General features: G+C 60.0%; 1 protein-coding gene across 3 annotated transcripts in view; it reads left to right on the forward strand.

Moving 5' to 3' along the window:
* The window catches only part of ZFYVE28 (zinc finger FYVE-type containing 28), a 116,463-nt gene that overhangs the window by 47,264 nt on the left and 42,434 nt on the right, over nucleotides 1–26,765 (forward strand). The window contains exons 1-6 of one of the 3 annotated variants that reach the window (XM_042985125.1): nucleotides 7,970–8,088; nucleotides 8,895–9,035; nucleotides 18,534–18,671; nucleotides 20,507–20,709; nucleotides 22,195–22,284; nucleotides 25,660–25,749. In XM_042985125.1, coding sequence (XP_042841059.1) covers nucleotides 8,056–8,088; nucleotides 8,895–9,035; nucleotides 18,534–18,671; nucleotides 20,507–20,709; nucleotides 22,195–22,284; nucleotides 25,660–25,749 — 695 coding nt within the window. In that variant the 5' untranslated portion in view covers nucleotides 7,970–8,055. Of the gene's footprint in view, nucleotides 1–7,969; nucleotides 8,089–8,894; nucleotides 9,036–18,533; nucleotides 18,672–20,506; nucleotides 20,710–22,194; nucleotides 22,285–25,659; nucleotides 25,750–26,765 lie in introns of those variants that run through there. The other 2 variants (XM_042985123.1, XM_042985126.1) reach the window with 2 other exon arrangements.

Raw genomic sequence — 26,765 nt, forward strand, 5'->3', positions numbered from 1 at the left:
GTTTCTCCGGGGCCCCTTCCTGGGTTACTTTCCAGAGTCGCCAACAGCGGGGAAGCCGGCCCTCCAAGTGGGAGCCATAGCTGGTACAGGGAACTCGTCTCCTGGGTGTCTAAACGGGTCCTACACTCCAGAGCTTGTGGGGCACTAATTTAGCAGATCATCTGGGGAATTGCAGAGTGCTGGCCTTCCCTCAAGGAGGCCCACAGTCCGCTCTGCTTAAGAAGTTCTTATAAAACCTCATTTGGGGCAACGCTGGTTATGGTGATAACAGTGTCTTAAAAATTTAGTGAGTTCAAAACTCTGTCTCAGAACTTAACTGTGAGGGGCGCCTGGGTGGCTCAGTCGGTTAAGCGTCCGACTTCAGCTCAGGTCATGATCTCACAGTCCATGAGTTCGAGCCCTGCGTTGGGCTCTGTGCTCACAGCTCAGAACCTGGAGCCTGCGTCAGATTCTGTGTCTCCCTCTCTCTGTCCCTCCTCTGCCCGTGCTCTCTCTCTCTGTCTCTCAAAAAAAAAAAAAAAAAAAATCTTATGTGTGAGCCTCTTGGGTGTGGGTAAGATTTCAGGACTATTTTTTGCTGGAATAACTGGACCCTAGATTTAATTTCATGCCCCCCCCCCATCACTATAAGAGGATGTTCTCCTTTGTGGGGATCCAGATTCAGCCTCAGGACACATCTTTTAGGTCGATGTGTTGGGCAGCTGTTCTAGAACCATCTGTGAGTTGACCGTGAAGTTGGGCTGTGTAGTCTGCCCCCCTCAGCTTCCTGAGTGAGTCATACTGTGTTTAAGTCTTGGCCTGCCCCTGCCAGAGGGGTGCTTTCTCTCGCTGCACCCCTCCTGTAGAGGGGAGGCCCCCACCGCACGTCCATGCAGACTTCATCCCGCAGCAGGTGCAGTGAAGGTCTCCCAGTACTGGGGTGACTGGCGCAGCTCGCTAACCCATTCCCCAGCCCAGGCCGGGAGTCCGAGGGCTTGGGAGAGTCCATCTAGCCGCATCTTTGAGCCAGAACGGGCGTCACCCAGGCCAGGGGCTGCTGGCACTCCCACTTGTGCCAGGTCCGGCTCAGGGTTGGGGGCTCTGAAGTGTCAGAGATTAGGGGAGGGACCTGGAGCGGGGATGGGCCAGGGCTACGGGGCCAGGCTGCGCTTCCCTGGCAGGCGGCCCACTCGCCCAGACACCTGCTGAGCGGGAAGGGGCGGGTCAGGCCCCTGCACTCGCTGAGTGGCCAGGGGCTCAGCGACCACTCTGAGCCCGAGAGACTCCTGCATTTCTCCAGCCACAATGCTCGCTCGTCCGGAGGCCTCTCCTCCCTCCCACGTCGCTCCTTCTGGGACACCACCGACCTTCCGGCCTCCATGGCGCCCGCGGAGGCTCCACTCGCTGCACAACCCCAGCCCACGCTTCCCGAGACCCGGCCAGCTTGGCCTCTTCCTCCTTTATGTGGGGTCGCGGCAGCCCGCCCTTCCGGACCTCACCTGGACACCTGCGCCCGGCCCCCTCGTCCCTAGGGCTCAGCCACTTGCGCCCCCAATGGCCCACACAGTGCGCCCAGTGCCGCACCTGCAGTGCCCCGCACCCCAGCCCCCGATGCCCGGCACCCACACCCCAGTGCCCCGCGTCTCAGCCCCTGATGCCCCGTCCCTGAACCCCAGTGCCCTGCGTCCCAGCCCCCAATGCCCGGCACCCATGTCCCAGTGCCCCGCGTCCCAGCCCCCGATGCCCGACCCTGCGCCCCATTGCCCCGCACCCCAGCCCTGGATGCGCGCCCCTTGTCCCAGTGCCCCACCCCCTGATATCCTGGGGAAGGCTCAGAAAGACTCCCGGATTTGGGCACTTCGGGGACCAGGTGCGGTCGTGGGGGGAGGTCTCTCCCGCCCCTGCTGTCGGTCCTCACTGCCTCCTGGGGGTTGAGGTTCCCCACATGGCTCTGTTGGTTGGCACGGGGTGTCGTTGTGGTCTGCCGTTTGGGGGTGGTGCTGTCGTGTGGCCACTTTCAGGGAATGATGCTCTCAGAAGTGAGGTCATCTTGGCTTGTTTTCTATCACCTTTGACTGCTTGCACCAGGGACGCTTTTATTGGTAGTGATGACTCCCTTAGTGACAGACTATATTGAGTGTCTGCTGTGCCCCGGGCGCTTGCCAGGTACTCTGAGTGCGTTAAGCCCATTTTGCAAATGGTAGATGGAGACGTGGGTAAGTGCTGTGCCCACGGTCACCGTCCAGTAAGTGACTGAGCGGGATTTGAAGCTCAGCGCATCCTGGACCTAAGCCCAGCACCCATCTTTATAAATTCTGAAGCTGGTTCATCCTGCCATCGGGGCACAGGCTCTTCCTCATGCTGTCGAGGGCCCTTGGTTCTTCCGGACACATTTTCAGGATGGCCGTCTCTGTTGCTGTACCATAGACATAAAATATTTATCGATGTGAACTGAGTGTAACGTCGTCAGTCCCTCTTGGGCAAGCATTCGGCTCTGTAGCCGCAAAGTGCTTTGCCCTTGAGGCAGACCGCTCACAGCGGCCCGGCTGGGCCCCACGCAAGGGAGGACAGGCCATCTGTGGCTGCAGTCAGGCTGGAGGTGTGGGCGGAGCCAGCTGACTGTCCGCTGGTGCCTGCCCTGGGTGGGGCGGTTCCTGGGCTTCAGCGGCGATTTTCTGGCTGAAAATGGATGGGGCCAGCCTCCTAGGGTGGATGGATGCTCCCTGGGCATTCAGTGGAGACCTGTGGAAACATGTGGTGTCCGTGCAAGTTGGCCCACGTGGGTGCGTGTGCCGGGACCCTGAGCCACTGAGCCTGACCCCAGTGGGACCCTCCAGCTTTCTATCAGGGACACGTGGTGCCAGTCCGGATGGGAGCCCTGTGCTGCCTTGCTCTTAACACGCAGCAGGGACCAGAAGGGAAAGTGAGTTGCAGAAAAAGGCCATCCTTTGTTAGGGGGGCGAAGTGACAGGTGGGGCTACTTTTTGGGCATGGGATCCAAGCCTAGGTTCTCCCCTGTGCAGACTGGGGAGTGGCTGTCACCTCCTCTGAGGGGGTGTTGGATTATGGAGGTTGCATGATTTAGACACAGCTCTTGACGGTTTTCTCTGTGATTAGTCTGCACCAAGCCCTGGCTGCCAGGACCTAAAACCGCTGGGGCCTGGCCAGCCTCCTCAAGCCCTGGGGGGAAGCAGCTGGCCACCTCAGGGTCTCCCCGGCCGGGTGTGCCGGCCAGGTGCAGGGGGCCACAGGGGTGGTGATGTGCCCAGGGCCCAGCTCTGCGCCTGAACCTGAGGCCTCAGGGAGGGCAGGCACCGAGTCCTGAGAGGGAGCCAGTTGCGGGCGGGGGGGCGGGGGGGCGGGGGGCAGGCAGCAGGAGCTACCAGCAGTTGGGGAGGGGGTGTGGGACAAAGCCCCTGACTGTCGCTCCTTGTGACTGGGCGGGCTCTCTGCAGCCCCTGGGTGGAGATAGCAGGCAGTTGGGCCGGAGTGGGGGGGTGGGCACAGGAGTAACCAGCCACCAGTCCAGTCACTGATGGGCCAGATGGCAGGGCTGCTGCCTTGTGACAACAGGAGCCTGTGCCTATTTGGGGCACCAGATCTGCTGAAGGGTGGCTGGTGTCTGGGGCCAGGCGGCCCCGGGGTGTACTGATGTAGACAAGCCAACTTTGGGGCATGAGTCATGGCTCCCCAAATATGCCAGACGTTGGTGGGGACAGAGGGTGGTGCAGACCTTCAGGAGGGCCTGGGTCGGTGTTTGGAGGCAGTGAGGGGTTCCAGCCATGGGACGAGTGGTCAGTGGGCTTCCTTAAGACCCTAGTGTGGTCTGGGCTGATTCTCCCAGGCCCAGGGACTGGAGACCAGCTGGCTGGGTGGGGGCACCACTGGTGGTAGGGGGAGCAGTCACATTCAAGGTGCCACGACTTGAGGCTTTTCTGTTTGGTTTGTTTGTTTGTTTGTTTTTGGCAACATTCTTGGATTTCTGGTGTTGCAGTGGGGAATCTGAGGCTTTACTGGAAAGCTGGTCTGGGAGAGGCCCAAGGCTGGCGGACTGGCACCTTAGGCGCCCAGCCCTCATCCCTGAGCAACCTGGACTCTGTCCAGCTGATGCCTACCTGGGGTCCACTGAGATCTGGAAGGCTGGCTCCTGCTGAGTGTTGGGATGGCGGGAGGCATATGGGGTGGCCTGTCTGGGGAACGAATGAGTGTTGGGAGCCCAGCTCACATCCTGGGGCGGGTGCTGAGGGGAGGGGGGTGGGCAGGGGGCTGGGGCTCCCCACATGCCACCTGGGCTGTGCTCCATCACCAGGCAGTGTGGGGGACTGGTCCTTTCTGGTCTGGCCAGGCCTCCTGTCCTGCCATCTGTCCTACCCACCTGTCTGACCATCTGCCTCCACCCCTTCTCCCCATCGTGCAGCTTGGCTGGGGCTGTGCGGCTGCGGCCTAGAGCGAACAGGGGCGTCCTCGTGAGGCCCTCCCACTGAAGTGCTCACTTCTTACTTGGGAAGCAAGGGTGTGAAAGGGATGGGAGCCCTTGTCACACTCACCCCTTCATCTTTCCCACGAGGATGCCCGAGGGTCCTTAGTGTGAGCCCCAGGCCGACTCTGGGCTCCATCCTGTCCCGCCATGCGACCTTGGGCCTTCCCTTTCCCTGTGAACTTCATCCGGGTGCTCTGCACAGGGCTGGGCGGGCCTGCTCCTGCCGCCTTCTGCCCCAGCCCAGCCGGCCGGCTCAGCCCGGGGCCTGCAGCAGGGCCTGAGCCCCCTCCCACTGTGGCCTGCGCCCTCTCCCACACCGCAGAGCAGCTTTCGAATGAAGGAATGATTTCAACTTGACAAAATTAGTGCTGAATCAGTTCGTGTTTGCACTTCGACTTAGTGCTTCTTTGTTATTTCCTGGTTTTCCCGCCACCTCTGATGCTGCCTGTTCGTAGAGTCATGGAACCTCCCAGGCCAGACGCTTTCTTCCGTGAGCTTCTGTTTTGTCTTCTTGCGACCGCGAAAACTTACGCTGCCCTGAACTGATTGTGAGAAAATATCGACACAGTGTGGCAGAAAAGACATTCCTACTGAGTTCTAAATTATTCTCTTACAATTTTTATTTCAAAATAGGGTGAGTTCTTTTTTTGTTGTTGTTGTTATTTTTTGAGTCCTTCTTATATATACCAATTGGTTCTCTTTGTTGTGAACATTTTCCTTAGGGATATTTAAAAGTGTAATGTAAAATTTAATTTTAGGGGCGCCTGGGTGGCTCAGTCGGTTAAGCCTCTGAGTCTTAAGTTTCTGCTCAGGCGGTGATCTCATGGTTCGTGAGTTCGAGCCCCACATCAGGCTCCAAGCCCCACATCGGGGTCTGAGCTGATGGTGCAGAGCCTGCTTGGGATTCTCTCTCTCTCTGCTACTCTCCTGCTTGCTCTCTCTGTCTCTTTGAAAATAAATAAACTTAATAAAATTTAATTTAGCATGTTATAGAATAAGGCTAGATGATTTAAATCTAAGAGAGAAAGACAACTTCTCATGTCCCTGAACATCCATGGGCCCCCCACTTTGAGCAGACTTGTGGTGACCCTGCCCGCTGGCTGAGCTGGACGTCCGTGGTGGGCGGGGCTGAGCTGGCCCGTGTTACTCCGGACCCTGCAGACTCCGACACAAAAATGGAGTGTCATCATTCTCCCTTGGATTTTGTTCATCAGCACAAATGGAACTTTGTAGGTTGTGTTCATTCATTTCCTGGAACCCCTGTCTGGAGTTTTGTCCCTCGCATCACCTGGGTCCACGGGCAGGTCTGACCTACGTGGCCAGCACGGATTGTTCCCGGGACACACACAGTGGACGTCTGCTTCCTCTGTGGACGATGCCAGTCCTGAGGGGGTGGAAAGCTGGCTCAGGGTACGAATAAAGTTTTCAAATAGCATAGGCCTTTTGAGTTTCAGTAATATAGGATAATCACTAGCTTTGAAAAAGTTTTCTGAATTCTCTTATTCTGCTGCACGTGCGTGTGTGTGTGTGTCTGTGTGTTTGCGGCTCTCTTTCTGCTGATGCACAGCACGTCTGTAGGTCTGGTTTTAGGGTCTGTAGTTCACTGACGTCAAAGTGAAGTGGGACCAAGAGACTGGTCTCTGTGCATCATTTCCAAGGCCGGATCCTGCCGCACCTGCTAGGTGCTCGTCGCTGGGGGGGCATGGTCGTGAAGAGGTTTAGAGCCCACGCAGCTCTGGGCGGGCACCCAGTACTGGGTGCTGCTGTCTCCTTCCCTGTGCCACCCACACACTCACACAGACACATGCACACCCCGCACACACACGGAGACACACACACACCACACACACACCCCTACACACACGTGCACACGCACACACACCACAGTTCCGCTTGAACACATGGTGCTTCTTTGTCACTCTCTCCAGAACGTGGAGGAAGGCGTGTGTGTGCATGTGCACAAGCTGAGGGCCACTCGGAAGACGCTCTTGAGGCTCGGTCCCCTCCTGGGTGCAGGGAGGGGAATGGCCGGCGGGGTCAATGGGAGCATGTGAGGGGCAGAGCCTTGTCTTCCTGACAGCTGGCACCACGGCCACCGTCAGGCGTTCCGGGACCTTCCGTGGTCACTCACCGCCAATAGCAGAGGGGGCCGCGTTCACCTGGGCCGTCAGTGTGAATATTGGATTTGAGGTCTGCTTATATATGGTGAGGTTTTTAATGCCAGGGCAAAGGATGCTTCTGAGTTATTTTCTGGACACGTTTGGGCACGGCCCCCTGCATCGTGCCCTCTTTCTCAGAACAGAGACCTGGCTTCCTGGAGGCGTCATTATCCGGTGCCCTCAATCCGGTCCCCAGCCTGTCTGCTGTGCCAGCGGGCGCCGTGTTGTGAGCAGTGGTGGGAACAGGTGCAGGGAGGCTCTGCATCGCCTGCCCTGGCGCGTTGTGACCACGACAGCTCCAGGCCGGCTCCGAGGGAGGCACCGGGCCACAGCGAGGCATCTGCTGTGGGACTGTCTCCACCGTGCCCCCTGCTCTCCCTGCCCTCCCACCCCACTGCTGTGAGGGGAGCCGGTGGGTTTGGGGCCAGAAGGAAGCCAGCGGCCTCTGGTGACTGAGGTCAGCTCCCGAGCAGGCTGTCAGGTGCCCAGGCTCGGTGCCAGCAGAGCCCGGAACATGTCATTGGCCGGCGGTGGCCTCAGCCCCTTGCTGCAACCTCCTCTCAGGAAGGGACGACCCCTGTGTAACTGGTGACAAGGTGCTGCTTGAGGCACTCCTCTCCTTCCTGGGACACGGCTTGTGGGATCCAGGACCTCGGGAGGGGAAGCTGGCAGCCACCAGGGGAGCCAGGTCACAATTCTGGGACTTTGAGAAGCAAAGAGCAAGGCCTCAGGGCCTCCCTAAAAGTCAGTAGCCCCAAGGCCACGGAGGGTGCCCCCAGCCCCTGCCCGCCACGTCACCCCTCCCCGGGACTCCAGGCCTGTAGGGGAAGGGCCTCGAGATGCCTTCTGAGCATCACTTTCCATGCTACCAGTCAGTGGAACAGGAAAGAGGCACAAAAGTACTGCCTAGCCCCTGACCCCAATCCTGTTCCTGTTTTGTCACAGAGGGGACACTGGTCACCCTCCTTGGAGTGACAGGAACCCAGCAAGTCAGCTGAGCCCACTGAGGGTACACACTGGCTCCCGGGACCAGAGAGGGTGTGAGGCACTGGGTCACCAGTAGGGCGGGGGTCTGAGTCCACCCCATCCCAGGTCGTGCCCCCGGGCCCCCGCACCCCGGGCAGAGTGGGTGTTCAGGCAGCGTTTGTTGGGTGAATGGGTGACAGAACAGATGCTCATCTCCTCGACTCTCCTGGAAAAGCCCCAGGAAGGCCGCCCTAGCCCAGCCAGGGGCGCATGCCCCCCTGCCCCCAGGCAGGCACCACAGCTGGGCGCCCCCGCGGGTCTGCTCTGCCTCATTTGGGGTCTCCCCCCGGGCCAGCTCGAGAGCTGACCGAGTCAGGCACTGAAGGGCCCGGACCCCTGAGCCGAAGAAAAGCCACCCGACGGGCCGCACAGGGGAGGGGATGGAACGCCAGAGCCAAGAGGACCCCCGAGATGGGAGAAAAAGGGACACCAAAGATTGGGACAGTAAGTTACCTGCATTTAACAGCATCAGGGGACAAGCAACCGTGTGCTAACTCCGTGAGATGAAGAGTGGGTTGTGCTGACTGTGCTGCGAGTGTGCGTGTGTGTGGTCCCCCGGCACCTTTGAACGCCTGCCTGGTTTGTGGTCTCGCCCTCTCCTTTCTTTCTCTGCGCGGTCGTGAACACCACCACTTATGAAAGTATCTCCAAGGGCGTCATCGCTTTTGCTCTGGGTTTCTCCTGATCCTGGAAACTCAGATCCTTCCTGCCTCAGGCCAGAGCGGCTGCAGTGCAGAGGCCCTGAGGCCGGTGTGTGGAAGGAGAAGGTCGCAGGCCGGGGCAGGGGTGGCGGGGGCGGCCAGGGCGCTCAGGGCGGTCGGCAGCCGGTCAGGAGAGCAGGGGTGGGGGTGAGGGGCCTCCTGCCACAGACCACTGGCATTTTCTGGGGGATGGAAGCCGGGCTGAGGGCTGAGAAGGTTCTAGAGAACAGATTCGCGGATAGCAACCACTTATGGCACCACGGTCCGTCAGGCTTCATTTGAGGAAATTGTGGGGTGTTGGTCGGACCTGCGTCCTTCACCGGCTGCCATTGTAGTCTCGTTTTAGGAGCAAGGCCCTTGTTAAGAGCCGATTCTGCTCTGCCTCTGATCCCTACACCCCACCCTCCCTGAACCCCTGCGGCCGGGAAGTCCTCCTGAGAAGTGAGCTGAGATGCAGAGGGAGTCGGGACAGGTGCCAGGTTCCGTGAGGGGTGTGGGGCCCGGTAACAGCGATGCTCCCGCTCACGCCAGCGCCTTTCTCCCCCGCAGAGGTCGGACCCACAGCTGCTCGCCCAGTTCTACTATGCGGACGAGGAGCTGAACCAGGTGGCCGCCGAGCTGGACAGTCTGGACGGGCGGAAGGACCCGCAACGGTGCACGCTGCTCGTCAGCCAGTTTCGCTCCTGCCAGGTGAGCGGGCGTGGGGCCGAGGGGCCTGTCGTGGGGGAACCCGAGGCCTTGTCACCTGCTGAGCACATCTCAGGCTGGCCTGGCCGATGTGCTGGGCGCCCCCTGGTCCAGCTGTGCACCGGGCCTGGAGGACACTCGACCCCGAGCGGGACAGCGTGGGGGAAGAGAGCCAGGCGAGAAGTGCAGGCGGCCCAGGGCACTCTTCCCGAGCAGAGGTAGGGGGAGGCGGGATGAGCAGGAGCCGGCAGGGTCTTGGCCAGGGAGCAGCTAGCAGGGGAGAGGGGCCAGGCTGTGGGGTGGGGACGCTCAGACTCTGGCCGTGTTGCACGGTTCAGAGCCAGCCGGGGAAGTGACACCAGAAATGTCCTGCAACTTAGCCAACGACCAGCGTGAGCACATGAGACGTGGTTCAGTTTTGTCGAGTGACAGGCAGGGTCTTTCACAAAGTTCCAGAATGTTCTTGGTGCATTCTGCCCACAAGTCTTACTGGATTCCGTCTGCCCTGGGAAGGGGGCTGGGGTGTGCTTCCCAGATCCCAGTGGGGGCAGGACGGGGTGGGGGGTTTCGAGGAAGCCAGCGTCCCACTGTGTCTTTTAAGCATCAGGACAGTTAGATAAGGGTTTTGGTTCTTACAGGCAGGTCCTGGCTGGCCCTGGAATGACCAGGAGCCCCTCCCCTCTCCTAGGGGACTGGAGGGCCCAGGGGGGCCTCTGGACTTGCTGGGCCATTGACACTCCCCCTCTCCCTCCAAAGAATGTCCTTCCTTGTGCCCTCAGCACGTGGACCTTGCAGCTAGGAGGTCTCTCTCTCCTGCCCCGCCTGCCTGCGCCCCCCCCCCCCCCCCCCGCAGTCAGTTTGTCCCTGACCTGCTCCGGCCCGTCCACTGGCTGCCGTAGTTGCAAGTTACACACATTGACCAGATGGGGTGGCAGCTACATCAGGGGCTTTGCAGAGCCTTGACAGGGTGACAGCAGAAAGGGCAACTCTGTAGAATTAGGCGTGGGCAAGGCAACGTTCTTGGAGAAAGAAGTCACAAAAAGCTAAAAGGGTCTCGCACTCCTACGAGCATCTTGAACTCCTCCCTCCTCTAAGACTCCTGCGTCAGGGTCCCAGGCCCAGCCCAGACCTGATGCCCCACGAGGAGGACACACAGGACGCGGCACAGTCATGCTCACGGCTGGGATTTACCCCGGTGAAATCGAGGCACCATTGGCACAGGGTAAAGGGGGGCGGGGGGGGCAAGTCCCGAGGAAGCAGGCGCCAGCTGCCAGCATCCTCTCCCGGGGCGTCAGGTGGGGCGCGTTGTGACAACACGTGCGGGGTCTCGTCCGCCAGGGGAGCGCGTTAGAGACACAGAGCAGGGCTCCCGCCGGCGGCCGGTCCCTCGCGCCACTCTCCCTGGCGTGGCCCAAACCGCAGGCCCCTGGGAGGAAGGTGTCTGTGGGGACATGGCATTGGCGTAACCAGGTGAGGCACAGGGGCTGCTCTGGTCAGCGGGGGAGCCGGGGACGCTCCTGCCAGGCGGGTGCCCGGAGGCCCGCTCAGGGGCCTCTGGGGGGCCTGCTGCCAGAGCTCCTGCACCCAGACTGGCACAGTGAGAAGTCGTGGGTCCCAGCTGCGTACTCTGCCCCCCCCCCCCCAAGAAGGAGGGTTAGCGGTGCCACCCAGGGATGCCTTCGTGTACGTGCTCTGATTTTATGAAGGCTCATCATGGTAACATATTTAACTGGCCGCTTACTGGGGCCCCGTGGGCTGTGTAAGGACTCCCGCCAGAGCGGATTTCAGCAAAGCTCAGGCATTTAGGTTGAAAGTGTCTGTCATTTCTTTTTTTTTTTTTTTTAAAGTTTATTTATTTTTGGGACAGAGAGAGACAGAGCATGAACGGGGGATGGTCAGAGAGAGAAGGAGACACAGAATCGGAAACAGGCTCCAGGCTCCGAGCTGTCGGCACAGAGCCCGACGCGGGGCTCGAACTCACGGACCGCGAGATCATGACCTGAGCCAAAGTCGGCCGCTTAACCGACTGAGCCACCCAGGCGCCCCGAAAGTGTCTGTCATTTCTAACATCTGCCTTAAATTAGGACATTGTCTTTTCAGATTTGACTGCTGTTTCCCATTCCATTCGACTGTCATGATGCTGGTTTGTTCGTTTGTCCGTTCATTCATTCACTCGCTCATTCATTCAGCAGCAGTCACTGGAAGAGGGTCTCCCTCTGGTTGGAGGGGTGGATGGTGTCACAGAAGGGAGGCAGGCTGAGAGGGGGCAGGCGTTTGCCGGGTCACGGCAATCAGGGAGGGCTGCTTGTACAGGACCCACGTGCACAGGGTGATGTGCCCGCCTTTGCAATGCAGACTCTGGGGAACTGCAGTTAACATGGGACTGCAGCCCACTCTGCAGGGCCACTTGGTGGCCTTGATTTGAGAGTGCTGTCATGCTATGCAGGTCACTGGAGACCAGGTTCCGGGGCCCCAGGCCCCTGGCATTCCCAGCCCCCATGAGTCAGTCCCGGGAAGGATGTGGCCACCACAGCCAAGCACCTGGAGGCCGTGACTTTCTCTGCTTTGAGGCTGGTGGCTCGGCACTGGCCATGGGAGCTCTCCTCGTCCCCCTGCTGTCTGACCCTAACCTTGGTGACGGGTCCCTGAGTCTTCCTGTCTGGGGCATCTCAGGGCCCCTAGGCCCCCTGAACCCCAGCACAGCCCTCTGCTGAGTGTGGCATCTGTGCGGGGCATGCATGGTGGCATCAGCCTGGCCTGGCTTAGTTCTCCAGGGGCCCCTGGAGGCGTCCACGTGTGGGTCTCTGACTGGGCACCGTTCAGTTCTGTTTGAGTCAGTGCTCTGGCTCCAGTGTGGGGGTACATTCAGTCTTCCTCAGGGTGGGGAGGGCCCCCACAGAGGCCCTCTGGGTGATGGCCTCGCCATTTAACGCCTGCTGGGAAGTCTGATTTCTCTCACCAGTGGGTCCTGGGGGCTTCATGCGCCCCGATTCCAGCCAGAGCCGGGGCCAGTGCTCCACGACCATCTGCTTGCTCAGCTGACCGTTGAAAGGTGCTTGGCATCCGGCTGGTCGGCCCTTGGGAGTGCAGGTGGGAGCCTGGCGGGCTGCGGTGGTCCACGAGACCCACAGCACATGCTGCCTGCTCACCGGCAGGTGAAGGGCAGGTGAAGGGCAGCTGGTGCTTGTCTGCGACCTCTTCTCTCCCGTGCTGCTTGCTCAGCCAGCTCTGGTGGGGGCGGGGACTTGCTGGGGCCCCAGAACACAGGGAAGTCCCATCAACATTCATCTGCAGTGTGCGGACTTCTCTTAAATGAAGCTGTGTTGTAGGCCCTACCCCTGGGGTGTGTAGTATCTTGAACCTTTCTGCCCCATAATGGGGTCTGTTACATAAAGTCTCCAGGCAGATGATAGGTGCAGAGTAGATGCTCAAAAACCAGGAGGCTCGGGGCACCTGCGGGGGGCTCAGTCGGGGTGCCTGGGGGCTCAGCTGGTTGAGGGTCCGACTTGGAGATCAGGTCATGATCTCACGGTTTGTGAGTTCAGGCCCCACGTCAGGCTCTGTGCTGACCCCTCGGAGCCTGGAGCCTGCTTCGGATTCTGAGTCTCCCTCTCTCTCTGCCCCTCCCCTGCTTATATTCTGTTTCCCTCTCAAAAATCAATAAATGTTAAAAATATTTTTAAAACTACTTAAAAAAAACCCAACCCAATAGCCTCCTTTCGTCTTCTTACAAGAGTGATACTGTGAGAAGCACATGGGCTGTGTTGGTGAGTCCCGCTCTCCCTGGGCTGCCCACGGGGGGGCCGTGGGGGTGAGTCAGTGGGGGGCTGAGAGCCGGTGTGGTGGAGAAGGCCCAGGACCCCATTGGTGGCTCCACCTTGCTGGCTCTGACTGTAGAAGGAGGCTGAGTCATTGGTTTTCATCGAAATGACCTTCTAGCTCATGAAAATTACGGACCGGGGCACATGTGAGTGTGCAGTTTGTGTGTGTTCTCTTGCTTCAGAAACCATAAAGGATTAAAAACCATAGCTCCGAAGGATGAAGTAAATCCTGGATTGTTGCGATGGCCGAGTTGCGCCCCCCCCCATTCATATGTTCAAGTCCTAACCCCCAATCTTTAAAGACATAATTAAGGGAACATGAAATCGTCATGGGTGGGTCTGACCAGTGTCCTTGTAAGAAGAGAAGAGGGACGACCGTGTCAGGACACGGGGAGAGGACAGCCGTCTGCACGCCCAGGAGTGAGGCCTCAGAAGCCAACCTGCCCGTGCGTGGATCTCAGACTCCCAGCCTCCAGGACCGAGAGGAGTAAATGTCTGTTGTCTGGGCCGCCAGCTGCAGGGCTGTGTTATGGTGGCCCCAGGACACTAGTATAGTTGGGTTTGGATTTCATGGTGCAAACGGGCTTGAAGTTGCTCTGGGCTGGATTCTGCCATCGACCTGTTTTCCCTAAGTCACATCGTAACGTTTGGGCGTCAAGGGAGTATAATTTTAGATGCTTCGGTGAAGAAAATTAAATGGCAAAATGTGCTAACAGACCTAGTACCCAAGTGTAGCTGGTTAATGGGTCATGGTGGGAGCGCGTGAGCCTTGCTGTAGCTCTGTGGTGTGACAGTTTGAGGTCTCCCCCGTGTGCGTGACCTGGGGAGGGGCACCCCCGAACCTCCCCGTGCCGGAAGGTGCTGGTGCCCGCCGTGGCAGAGGTGGGTTCTCGGGGAGAGGGGGGTCCCTGGAGTGCCCTCACTGCAGACCCCAGCCTCCTGCCCACTGTGCGCTGTACCTGGGTGCACGCGTGGCCAGATGTCTGGACTTGCTGTCACAGGGGCTGTGCCCGGGGAGGACCGGGGCCGGGGGAGTCCCAGGAAGGCTGACCAGCTCCGCGGCAAGGCCGGGGAGCTCCTCACAGCACCCTCCCTTTGCAGTGACTGCATTGTTTCCGTACTGACTGTTGGGCGTTCCTTACATACTCTGGACAGCAGCCTGCATCACATTATGACGTACAATTATTTTCTCCCCGTCTGTGGCTTGTTCTCTTATTCTCTGCCCAGTTTTGTGAGGGACATAAGTTTTAGATTTTGAGAAAGGTCAGTCACCCACTTTCCCCCTTGTAGGTCGTGCCTTTGATGTGTTCTCTAAGAAGTCTTGGCCTGACCCAGGGTCATCAGATTGCCCCCCCGTGTTTTCCTCTAGAAGTTCTGTGGCTTCAGAACTATGATCCATATTGACATAACGTCAGGACACAGTGTGAGGACCGCACCGACGTTTTTTATTTATTTTGGCAAATGAATTTTCAGTTGTGCCTGCACATCGTGCTGAAAAGACTGTCCTTTCTCCACTGAACAGGCTGCATTTTCTGTACTAAATGACACCTTTATTGACAATCAGTATCCAGATACGTGTGGGCCTAGTTCTGGGCTGTCTGTTCTGTTCCCTTGATCTGCCCGACCTCGGGCCAATTCCACACCGTCCTGATTAGGGCGGCAGATTTATCCTTGGTGTTAAATCACGTCGTGTCAGATCTCCAACTTTGTTCTTCTGTTCCGAAGTCGTGGGGGCTGCTCTCAGTCCTTTGCATTTCTGTACGAAATAGAGCAGCTGCGTATAAGTCTACGAAACCGCCCGCTGAGGGGCCGAACGGGACCACGCTGGATCCGCACATCAGTGTTGGGGAAAGCGTGTGGTTTCACCACCGAGCACGGTGCTGGCTATCGCCGCCTCCCATGGACACCGCTGGCAGGCGGGACAGGGATCCTGGGATTCCTGGCTCTTTAGTGCCTGGGAGACAGCGTTCTGGTGCCTTCTCACTTGCCCTGTTCCCACGGACCCAGAGTCACCTGAGGCTTTGTTCTGTGTGTGTAGTATCTTTTCCTCTTACTATGTGTGAAGTTTTCTCTTTTCACTGGTTTCTATCAATTTTATCATGCTGTGATTTGGTGCAGCTTTCTTCGTGTTCCCTGTGCTTTGGGTTCATGGAACTTCTTGGACCTTGAGTTTATTGTTGGTCATTAAATTGGACAAAAGTTGGTCGTAATTGCTTCAAAGATTTTTGCTGTCCCCTTCCTTCTTTCAGGTCTTGAGTGATAAGCCCCTTTGACATCTTTTCTTTTTATGCTTATTTATTTTTTGAGAGAGAGAGAGAGAGAGAGAGAGCAAGCAAGGGAGGGGCAGAGAGAGGGAGAGAGAGGATCCAAAGTAGACTTCGTGCTGAGAGGGCAGAGCCCTATATGGGGCTCGAAACCACCAGCTGTGAGATCAGGACCTGAGCCGAAGTCGGGCGCTTAACCGCCTGGGCCCCCCAGGCGCCCTCTTTGACATGTTGAAGTCTGACACTCAGCGATGAGCTGTTACGTGTTTTGTTATGTGTTTTGTTCTCAGACTCACTGGAGAGTTGCTTTGTCTTCAGGTTTGTTGTTCTTTTCTAATGAAATGTCTCATCTGGGCTTAACCTCATCCAGTGGATTTGTTTTCCTCTCAGATAGTGTCGTTTCCCTCCTAGATCGGCGTGGGCCCTTTTTCTTTGTGGCCTCAGCGAACTTTTGGGACACGTGGGAGCATGTCCCCCGGTGGCCACTGCACCACCTGCATCAGGTCGGCCTGAGTTTTCTTTTTATCATGTGTCATCTTTTCTTAATCCTTTGCAAGCCTGGTGATTTTTTATTAAACGTCTGACATTACGAATCTCGCCTTTCTGGGAGCTGAATAATTTTGTATTCCTACCAGTCTTTTTGAGCTTTGTTTTGTAATGTGGTTTGGTTACTCAGAAACCGTCTGATCCTTTTGGATCCTATTTTTTAAAGATGTTGGCGGGGGTGGGGGGGAGTGCGCCTGGGTGGCTCAGTCGGTTGAACGTCCGGCTTCGGCTCAGGTCATGATCTCGCGGTTTGTGAGTTCGAGCCCCGCGTCGGGCTCTGTGCTGACAGCTCAGAGCCTGGAGCCTGTTTCGGATTCTGTGTCTCCCTCTCTCTCTCTGCTCCTTCCCTGCTCATGCTCTGTCTGTCTCTCTCTCAAAAATAAATAAACATTAAAAAAAAAAAGTTGGGGGGGTCAGAGCTGAGTTTAATCTGGTGCCAACCACCCTCATCACCACAGCCGCGACACTTCTGGGTGCTCTGCCTTCTGCCCCATGAACAGAACTGAGCTCTGGCCGCCGCTGCCTCCACTGCGTGCGTTGCCTCCTTGCTGGTCTCGCGGGCATGTGTCCTCGCAGGGCCCTCCCGGATCCGCGTGGTTTTCCCTGGGCAGCTCTCTGTCCTCTGGCTCAGGGCCTCTTCTTCTACTGTCCCGGTCCTCTGGACTCTCAGCTCTGCTCTTCACTGGGGAGTCTGCTGGGTCCCGCCTGGGGGCCCTGCCTCTGGGCCGGGCCCTGAATGGTTGCTCTGGGCCGCGAGCCAGGCAATCAGGGCTGTCCTGCCCATCTCTCTTCTGCCTGGTGGCTAGTGTCTTGGGAACCATAGTCTTGCTTTTCCCGTTACTGTTGTTGTTGCTTGAGGGAGGCAAATTCGGTTCCTGTCACTTGCACATTGGCCGGAATTGGAGGCCCTGCAACTGCTTCCTGAGATACACTCTGTGTTCAGCACGGTTCTGGGCACTGGGGGCCCAGCCGAGACTAGAAGGAGACCCTCATCCTCGGGCAGCTGATGTCCTGGCGGGCCAGGCAGGGTGGGGAGTGGGTCCAAGCAGCTCACAGGAGGTCAGAGCCCTGGCTCCCCCTAATAGCAGACAAACACCTAGTGCTAACTATTGTGACTGCCCCTATTTGTTCGTTAGCTTGTTGAATCACCAGAAAGGGGCTTTCCTACTCAGAAAGCCTTTAAAAAGGAACTCCCAGCAGTACCACTTGACGTTGGTTGAATTTTATTTTTAGTTTTTGTGTTGCGAGGCAGAATTTCCTTCAGGGTTTAATGCATTGACTTTTGCATTAGAAAGGTCATGCTTCCCACCTATAGTGATCTTCCATATCTGCTTCCTTTTTTTAAAATGTTTATTTATTTTTGAGAGAGAGAGAGACAGTGCTGGGACAGCCCGTGTGCTGGGACCATACATAGCTGTCCATCACAGGTGGGGCTTGTGGAGACGGGCAGGCGTGCGACCGTGACAGCGGCAGAATACAAGACTGAAAAGGAACCGTGCCCAACGTGCGGTCTTTCCTCCGGCGACACTTTCCCTGCTTCTGTGTTTTCCACTGTTTCCAATTTTCCTGTGGTAAATGTGCCTTAATTTTATCCTTAACAAATTAAAGAAAAAAACTAAACTTTCAATGTTCCTATAATTCCAGACAGTGAATGGTAGATGTGTAAAGAACAGGATGATTTTAAGAAAAGAATGAATGTGATTTAAGAAGCAATAAAATGAGCATGCTTCCCTTATGTGTACAAAGAGTTCAAAACAGTTTCTTATCCTTTGTGTTTTGAACATGAGGAAATTAAGTAAAATAATTCTCAGGAGTCTTTAGAACAAAAGTTACCATGTATTAAGACTTGCTGTGGGCCAAACGGAGCCAAGAGTCTTACAGCCTCCAGCTCACACAGCCCTCCTGAAGGGCTGGTCTCCTTTTCCAGGCCTCCTGGACGGAATCAGAGAAGTTAAGCGGCCGTCCCAGTTTGCACAGCCGTGAGGGGCGGAGTCAGGGTCTCCACCTCCTGGAAGGAAGGGGGCACTTCTTCCTCGCTGGCTGACTGACATGTTGCCGTGATTGATCTGCTGGTTCGAGAAGAGTCTGAGGGGATGCTCAGCCTGCTCTGTCTACAAAACTGAGGTTCAGAGAGGACAGTGGCTTTGCCCCCGGCCCTGGTTGCTGAGTCTGCCAGATGCCCTGGCCCCTGTGGTCACTGGTGCGGGGGGAGGCCCTCACATAGGACAGGCCTTGGAGTCCTCTGTGGCGGGTTTGAGAAGCCTGGTTTTACATACTGTCCCTCGGTGGCCTTACTCCCGGACAGCAGAGCTTGTCTGTATTGTGAACAGACCCAGGATGACACAGGCTTGTGGCGGTTCAAAGTGAACTTTTTGTGTACCTGTCCACCTAGCAGTGCCATTTCTCCGGCTCTGTCGTAGGAAATTCATGTACAGGTGTTGCGAGAGAGGTGTTCAGGGACAGTCCTGCAGGGAGTGGGCGTGGGTCAGCAGGGGAAGACAAAGGCATATGGCCAGCGGCCGGTACAAAGGGCAAGGAAAAATCTACGTGGTGACGTGGGAGGCTCCCCCAGGCCCGCGGTGAGCAGAGGAGATCACAGAGTAATAGCCACAGCACTGCCCGCGCTCTGGCTACATGAGTGTGAGGAAGGGGCGTGGGGAAGGGGGAGCGGGACTTCACTCTGGGTGCTTCCGGACCATGCGAACTTTTTGTAGCAATTGCAGAGCAAGCAGGGATCCATTACCATATCACCCTCATGATCTCAAAGAACAGGAAAACGCACTGTATGTGTTTTTCATATTTTTCAAGCAGTACCTGACGGCCACCAGCTGGGGCTGTGTCTTAGCGCCCTTTCTCTGTTTCTGATTCAGGACAACGTGTTAAACATCATTAACCAGATCATGGATGTGTGCATCCCCCAGGACCGAGCCCCACGGGATTTCTGCGTCAAGTTCCCCGAGGAGATCCGGCATGACAGCCTGGCGGGCCAGCTGTGGTTTGGGGCCGAGGTAGCGGGCAGCCAGCTGGGTCCAGGGTCACGGTGTGGGGCGTTGGGCCGCACCTGTGTGCACCTGTGGGGGCAGGGACCTGGCGTCTCCCTCCCCCTTCAAGAGCCCCACCCACCATGGGTTACGGATGGCACGTTCTGATTAGGCCGCACACCCCTTTGGAGGTGTGGGGAAGCCATGAACCTGCTCCCTCCAGATGTACATAAGCCAATATGGACACGAAGCTTCACGTGCAATTTCTGTGAGGTTCTCAGGCCCCCAGATGTGAAGGGTCTCCAGGTGGTTCTTACCAGCAACAATCCTAAATTAGGAGCAGTGTTTCCCTCGCCCTCTGACAGGAGGGGTCATTCTTGCCCGGGGGCTGGGAGCTGCGTTCGGGTGCCTCAGTGGAGCCACCACCCTCTCCACCCCTCAGACCTTGACCTTCATCTCCCAGCGAGGAGACTGCAGCCTGAGAGGAGGGTGCCTGACCCGTGGTGGCCGGACCAGCCTCGCCCCAGCCAGCTGTTTCCCGTACCCGCACCTCGCGACCCCTCCCTTGGCCGTGCTGGGGTTCTCAGCCTGTGTCTGCCTCCCTCCCAGTGAATCTCGGGAATGCCCTGTCTTCCTCGGGCACGGCCTGGCCCTGTGTGTCCCCCACCTGACCCTTCTCACCCCGCTCGCCCGAGCTGCCTGATGGGAGGGTGTCCTCGCCAAGGCCCCAGTTGGTGTGGGTGGCCCCAGGCAGGCTAGCCCTGTCTCTGGTCTCAGTTCTCACCGCTGTAGAGTGGGTCCCAGGGGCAGGGAGCTGTGGAGCCATGACATGATGTAGGTCCTGGGCCCCGTGGCACTGGGCGCCGTCTCTCCCGTGTGGTCCCGGTGCCAGCCAGCTCCACGCTCCCCTCCAGGGTGGGTGGGAAATCAGCGACACCACACTCCGCCCCCCGGGAAAGTGCTTGTAGTCCCAGCTCCCCTCTGGGTCACTGCTGACAGGATAAGACGTTGACGGGTGCTGGCCCGAGGTGGGCAGGGGAGTCCCACAACACCACAGCCCCACGCGGGGATTGCGTGGCCGCCCCTTGGCCAGGACCCGGGTCTGACGAGTACCCCAGGTCACCGGACGAGTGGAAGAAGCTGGGGAGGTACACGCAGCCCGCACAGGCCTGTGACCTGCCTCCCACAGCCCAGGACAGGTGTGGGCAGATTTGCGGGCACGGAGGGACCCTCCTTATCTCCCAGAAGCCGGGCGTCCCGCACTGATGAGTCTTGGCTCAGAGGAAGGTCTGTGAGCATTTGTGGAAGCGGGGCGTCTTTACTGCCTAGAAAGGGCAGTGGTGTCAGGGAGCCCGGTTGGCCCCGAGTGCCACCCCAACCTGGTGTCGGGGACTCCCAGGCACCCATTCCCAGTCTGTGGGCTGGGCGTGGAGGGGGCAGGAGTCACCTGACCGGGGCCCCTGTACGGAGCCCCCAGACCCAAGAGCCTCGGTGGGTCCGCCTTCCCTTTCTGCCCACGTCTGGGTCTGTGTGGGGGACCCTATCAGCCACAGGGGGAGTATGTGCTGTCGCGGCCATGGCTACTCTGGGTTAGGAGAGACCGCTGGCCCCAGAGCGAGGAGACAGTAGGAGGCGAGGGTGCTCCTGGGAGCGGGGCCCAGGGGAGGAGGGTCACACCCGGGCCCAGCCACCACTCTTGTGCCTTCCTGTCCCGCATCACGGTCCCCGCGGCTCTGGCACCACAGCCCTCCGTGGCGGCTCTTGAGCTCGGGCTCTGCAGAGCCGGGCGGGGGGAGGAAGGACCCCGGGCCGTCGGGCTCTGGGAGGCTCTGAGTGACCCGCCCCGCGTTCTCTGCCCACAGTGCCTGGCCGCCGGCTCCATCATCATGAACCGCGAGCTGGAGAGCATGGCCATGCGCCCGCTGGCCAAGGAGCTGACGCGCAGCCTGGAGGACGTGCGGGGCGCCCTCCGCGATCAGGCGCTGCGGGACCTCAGCACCTACACGGAGAAGATGAGGGAGGCGCTGAGGCACTTCGACGTCCTGTTTGCTGAGTTCGAGCTGAGGTGACCCTGAGGGGGAGGCCCCAGCCCTGCAGCGCGTCCCACTGATGGCGGTTCAGGGCCATCAGTCCGCGTAGTTAACCCCGGAGGCCCAACGTGGGGCCGTTGGGGGGTCAGGCTGGGTGACCTTCCCGGGGGTCTGGCCCACCCCCTCTGCCTCTCCCTGATGCACCCCAGCGCTAAAGACCCGGGAGATTCCTGCAAGTGGCCGTCACCCAGAGTGGACGTGCCGCCCGCCAGAGGCTCTGCTGCTCCCCTCTGCCTCCTGCCTCGCCTCCGCCTCTGACCCACCCCCCACCTCCGACCTCCTGCCTCACTTCCCACCTCCGACCTCTACCCTCTGCTTCCCACCTCGCTTCCTGACTCTGACCTCCCCGCTCTGACCACCTGCCTCACTTCCTGCTTCTGACCTCTCACCTCTGACCTCCTGCCTCGCCTCCCCTGGTGACTGGGCTCACCGTAAGGGGCTTGTTGGTCGCCAGCTGCCCCCTGATCCCGCCTGTTCACCCACTCACTCCACAAACACCCGAGCATCACTTCCATGCGCTCAGATCTGGGGCACGGCAGAGCAAGGGAGAGGTGGCCGTGGCTCCTGGGCCACGGGGACGCTCCAGCTCCCTGGGATGAGGGCGAGGGCACCTCCCCAGGTTAGGGGGGTCTGTGAGGATCACAGGGTGCCCTCCCCCCCATCCCCCAGCACCACCACCTGCCGTGAGCTCCACCCGTCCCCTCCTGCCCGCTGTCCAGCCAGTGCCTCCCGCCCCGCTCCCCACGGGCTGCCCTCACCTGCTCCTTCCCCGGAGGACACAGGTGGGGCCTGGGGGCCTCCTCACAGGGCTTTGGAGAAGCGCAGGACCGGGAGTCAGGCACGCCACCAGCTCCCACGGGCACGGAGACGCTCGCGGTAGGCGAGAAACAGTGGGACCCCAAATCCACACCACGGTGATCCCAGTTAGTAAAAGCCGTCTCCATCGTGTGACCCGATGACCTCGGGGAGGAAACCAGCCTGGATGTTAAAGGCGGTTCTCTCTAGGCGGTGGGAGCGTGGACAGTTGTTTTCTGTGTCCTCTTCCAGACAAGCTTTTATAACGAGGAAAAGTTAGAGCTACTGACTCAGAAGGAAAGAAACACGTTCTCACCCCGGGGGACATTTGGACAAAGTGTCACTTGCCCGTGAGGCCCCCATGCTCACACCGCCCAGTCCTGGCCGCCCCCACCCCCACCACACACGCGTTCATTCTTGCACTGATTCTCACGCGCTCATCAGGGTGGGTGCCCGGGCAGGGGCGTCGCAGAAGTGGGCGGTCGGGGCCCAGACGGGGCAGGGCCGGGGGGCCAGGAGGCACTGGACCAGGCTGACCCTGCTTTAAAATAGACACGGCCCTGCTGGGAGGCGTGCACGTAGGAAGCTGACGTGGCTTTCATTTGAGAGGCGGCGGGGGGACGTGTGGCCGGCGGGCAGCCCTCACTCTCCGGCTGTGATTGCAGCTACGTCTCTGCCATGGTGCCCGTGAAGTCGCCCAGGGAGTACTACGTGCAGCAGGAGGTCATTGTGCTGTTCTGCGAGACCGTGGAGAGGTGAGGGCCACCCCCCGCCCCCCACCCCCGGCCGCCACAGGGCCCCTCTCCTCCCCGGAAAGAGGAAAGAGGAAAGAGGCCGGCTGGGAGCCCGGGCAAGGCAGGGACGGGGGGGCGCCTGCAGCGGAGGGGGGAAGGCTCCAGCCCCCTTCTGCTACCAAGTCACCTTCCCCCAGCAAGCGGCGGGCAGACCCAGAGCCTCCACTGTCACTTTCCTCCGCTCCCCTCCGCGCCCAGAGCACACGTCCTGCAGGGAAGTTCCCCCCGTGGAGGAGCAGAGCTGTGGCAGGCAGCACGGAGAGCTGGGGTCCTCACCTCCCCCCCCCCCCCCCCGCCTCACCTCCTCACTCCCCACCCCTCCTCACCTCCTCACTCCCCCCACCCCGCCCCACCTCCTCGCTCCCCACCCCTCCTCACCTCCTCACTCCCCCCACCCCGCCCCACCTCCTCGCTCCCCACCCCTCCTCACCTCCTCACTCCCCCCACCCCGCCCCACCTCCTCGCTCCCCACCCCTCCTCACCTCCTCACTCCCCCCACCCCACCCCACCTTCTCACTCCCCCCACCTCCTTGCTCCTTCCTGCCTCACCTCCTCGCTCCCCACCCCTCCTCACCTCCTCACTCCCCCCACCCCGCCCCACCTCCTGGCTCCCCACTGTCTCACCTCCTCACTTCCCCCACCCCGCCTCACCTCCTCACTCCCCCCACCCCACCCCACCTCCTCACTCCCCACCCCTCCTCACCTCCTCACTCCCCCCACCCCACCCCACCTCCTCACTCCCCACCCCTCCTCACCTCCTCACTCCCCCCACCCCACCCCACCTTCTCACTCCCCCCACCTCCTTGCTCCTTCCTGCCTCACCTCCTCGCTCCCCACCCCTCCTCACCTCCTCACTCCCTCCACCCCGCCTCACCTCCTGGCTCCCCACTGTCTCACCTCCTCACTTCCCCCACCCCGCCTCACCTCCTCGCTCCCCACCCCTCCTCACCTCCTCACTCCCCCCACCCCACCCCACCTTCTCGCTCCCCACTGTCTCACCCCCTCACTCCCCCCACCCCACCCCACCTTCTCACTCCCCCCACCTCCTTGCTCCCTCCTGCCTCACCTCCTCGCTCCCCGCCCCCCGCCTCACCTCCTCGCTCCCCACCCCTCCTCACCTCCTCACTCCCCCCACCCCACCCCACCTTCTCACTCCCCCCACCCCACCCCACCTTCTCACTCCCCCCACCTCCTTGCTCCCTCCTGCCTCACCTCCTCGCTCCCCACCCCTCCTCACCTCCTCACTCCCTCCACCCCGCCTCACCTCCTGGCTCCCCACTGTCTCACCTCCTCACTTCCCCCACCCCGCCTCACCTCCTCACTCCCCCCACCCCACCCCACCTTCTCACTCCCCCCACCTCCTTGCTCCTTCCTGCCTCACCTCCTCGCTCCCCACCCCGCCTCACCTCACTCCCCACTGTCTCACCTCCTCACTCCCCCCACCTCACTTCCTTGCTCCCTCCTGCCTCACCTCCTCGCTCCCCGCCCCCCGCCTCACCTCCTCGCTCCCCACCCCTCCTCACCTCCTCACTCCCCCCACCCCACCCCACCTTCTCACTCCCCCCACCCCACCCCACCTTCTCACTCCCCCCACCTCCTTGCTCCTTCCTGCCTCACCTCCTCGCTCCCCACCCCTCCTCACCTCCTCACTCCCTCCACCCCGCCTCACCTCCTCGCTCCCCACTGTCTCACCCCCTCACTCCCCCCACCCCACCCCACCTTCTCACTCCCCCCACCTCCTTGCTCCCTCCTGCCTCACCTCCTCGCTCCCCGCCCCCCGCCTCACCTTCTCACTCCCTACTGTCTCACCTCCTCACTCCCCCCCCACCGCACCTTCTCACTCCCCCCCACCTTACCTCCTTGCTCCCTCCTGCCTCACCTCCTCACTCCCCCCTGCCTCACCTTCTTATTCTTCTATGCCTCACCTCCTCACTCCCCCGCCTCACCTCCTCACTCCCCCCACCCTGCCTCACCTCCTCACCTCCCCCCTGCCTCACCTCACTCCCCACTGTCTCACCTCCTCACTCCCTCCCCCGTCACCTCACCACTCCCCCTACCCCGCCTCACCTCACTCCCCACTGTCTCACCTCCTCACTCCCTCCCCCCCTCACCTCATCACTCCCCCTACCCTGCCTCACCTCCTCTCTCCCCGCTACCTCACCTCCTCACCTCCCCCCTGCCTCACCTCCTCACCTCCCCCCCACCTCACCTCCTCACCTCCCCATCTTCCTCACCTCCATACCCACCTCACCTCTCTGCCTTCCTCATCTCCTCATTCCCATGCCTCTAAACCTCCTCACCTCCATACCTTCCTCATCCCCTTACCCTGCACACCTGCTTATCTTCCCATCTTCCTCACCTCCGCCAGCCTCACCTCCACACCTCCATGCCTTTCTCACCTTCCTCCCTTCCTCACCTCCAACCTCCAAACCTCCTCACCCTCCTCACTCCCCACTCCCTCCCTCACCTCCCTACCCTCCTCACCTCCTCACCTCTTCACCTTCCTCTCCTGCTCAGTCTTCATCTCACTTCCTTACAGCCTCACCCCCTCCCTCTTCTTCCCTTCTCATTTCCTCATCTCCACAGGCCAGGATGGAGCTCCCGAACAAGGCTCTGTGGAGCGAATCATCAGCAGTCTTGTCGTGCTTTGGGCAGTAATTGAAGTCAGACTTTGAGACTAAAGTTTAGTCTAGAATGTTTCTCCTGTTTAGCTAGTGCTGTGTGGTATTAGGTAAGTTTTGAAATTGCCTAATGTCACATCACAATTAAAGACGTGTTATTCGCTGTTGATGTATGTGAAAGACACTTCAAGCTGCTGAAAAACACGATGGCATAAAGTTCCTTTTACTCGGAGCCTCCCTCTGTGGTGCCAGCAGGCGCCAGCTCACTGAGCATAGAGAGAGAGCCGCTGCGTTGGCCTGCGGAGTGCGGATAAATCCGGGAGGGCAGTTTCCTCGGGGAAGCGTCAGGTCATCTGGGGCAGTGTTTTTGTTCCCTGTTTGTTCTTGCCGCTCGAGCCATTTGGTTGGCTGGACGCCATCGCTGCCCGTGGGCCCCCCTCAGCAAGCGCCCCTTCCCCTCCCAGCACCCTCCGTCCCAGAGGCGAGGCAGGCAGGAGAAAAGTGGGGAGAGGGAAGCACCAGGCCTGCTCGGGCCTTCTGGAGTGCAGCGGGTTCCAGCAGTGGCCCCGTGTGCGTGTGAGGGCCCACGGTGTCCAGTGTCACCTTCCTGGCTGTCTGCTGAGCACAGGCGCAGGTGAGGGTGGCCGGGGCCGCGGTGGGTGTGGGCGGGCAGGCCTCACCCTTCTTGCTTTCTTGCTCTCTGCCCCTCGGCCAGGGCCCTGGACTTCGGGTACCTGACCCAGGACATGATTGACGACTATGAACCGGCCCTCATGTTCACCATCCCCAGGTTGGCCATCGTGTGGTGAGTGCTCCCCCGGCCCGGGGCAGCCGCCGTGCAGAAGCCGGGCAGGACTGTGGAGGACTGGGCCTCTTCTGGCACTTACACCCCCAACGCTGGCTGTCAGCCGCCTGCACAGCACCACGCAGGCCTGCTGGCGCCCCTCACCAGTGTTCTGAGGGTGAGGGGGGGACCCCCCACCCTAGATAGTGCGAGATGGCTGGACACCCAACACCCGGCTGGACAGGTGACGTGGACAGTCGCTGGACTCACAGCCCAGGGGAGGAGCACCCCGCACACCGCATGGAGCCACGTGGGGTACACGCAGAAGCAGAGCGCCCAGCTCGGGCCGTGGGGGGAGGCTGCGCGTAACGAGAGGGTGGGACGCCCCTGGCTCCCGTGGGCGGGTGTGACGGGGTTACCCGAGCCATTCAAGGCTGGCGTGGAGGTGAAATGACAGCTGTCAGGTGAAGAGGAGGTGGGAGCAGCTGGTCTGGCCACGGGGCGGGGGCGTGCCTGGGCGGGAGCCTTTCCTGCTGGGGGGGTGGGGGAGATGAGTGGCCAGAGCAGGGGAGCTCAGGCTTGGGCCTTTGGGGTCTGGTGGGCTCAGAGACGCCAGGCAGCACACGGTTGGGCCCTAAGTATGCCAAGGCAGGAAGTGCTTGATCACTTGCTGGGTGCCCAGAGCTTCCCCGAGCCAAGGTCAGAGCCCAGGTGTTGTGGGCTTGGTCCACCGCTGTTCAGCCACACCCCGACTCCCACACAGGGACTGCCCTTCTCTCCTGCCAGGTGAGGGAGCAGGGGGAGGGTGGTCACAGAGGGAGGAGGAGGGCAATGGGCCACGGGGGTCTCTGTGGACCTGGAAGTTAGGGAGGGGCCCGGTGGGCAGCTGGTGTGCAGGCGTGCAGCTGGGCAGAGAGGACGGGAGTCCTCGGGGCACATGCCTATTGTGGATGGGATGTGATCGTCAGCGAAAGCCGCCCTGGGGGAGTGTGGGGTGGCGCGGAGGCCAGGACTGGTCCAGGCACAGAATCCCCTCC

Source organism: Panthera tigris, chromosome B1 (assembly GCF_018350195.1).
Source record: "Panthera tigris isolate Pti1 chromosome B1, P.tigris_Pti1_mat1.1, whole genome shotgun sequence".
In the NCBI taxonomy this organism is placed as follows: domain Eukaryota; kingdom Metazoa; phylum Chordata; class Mammalia; order Carnivora; family Felidae; genus Panthera; species Panthera tigris.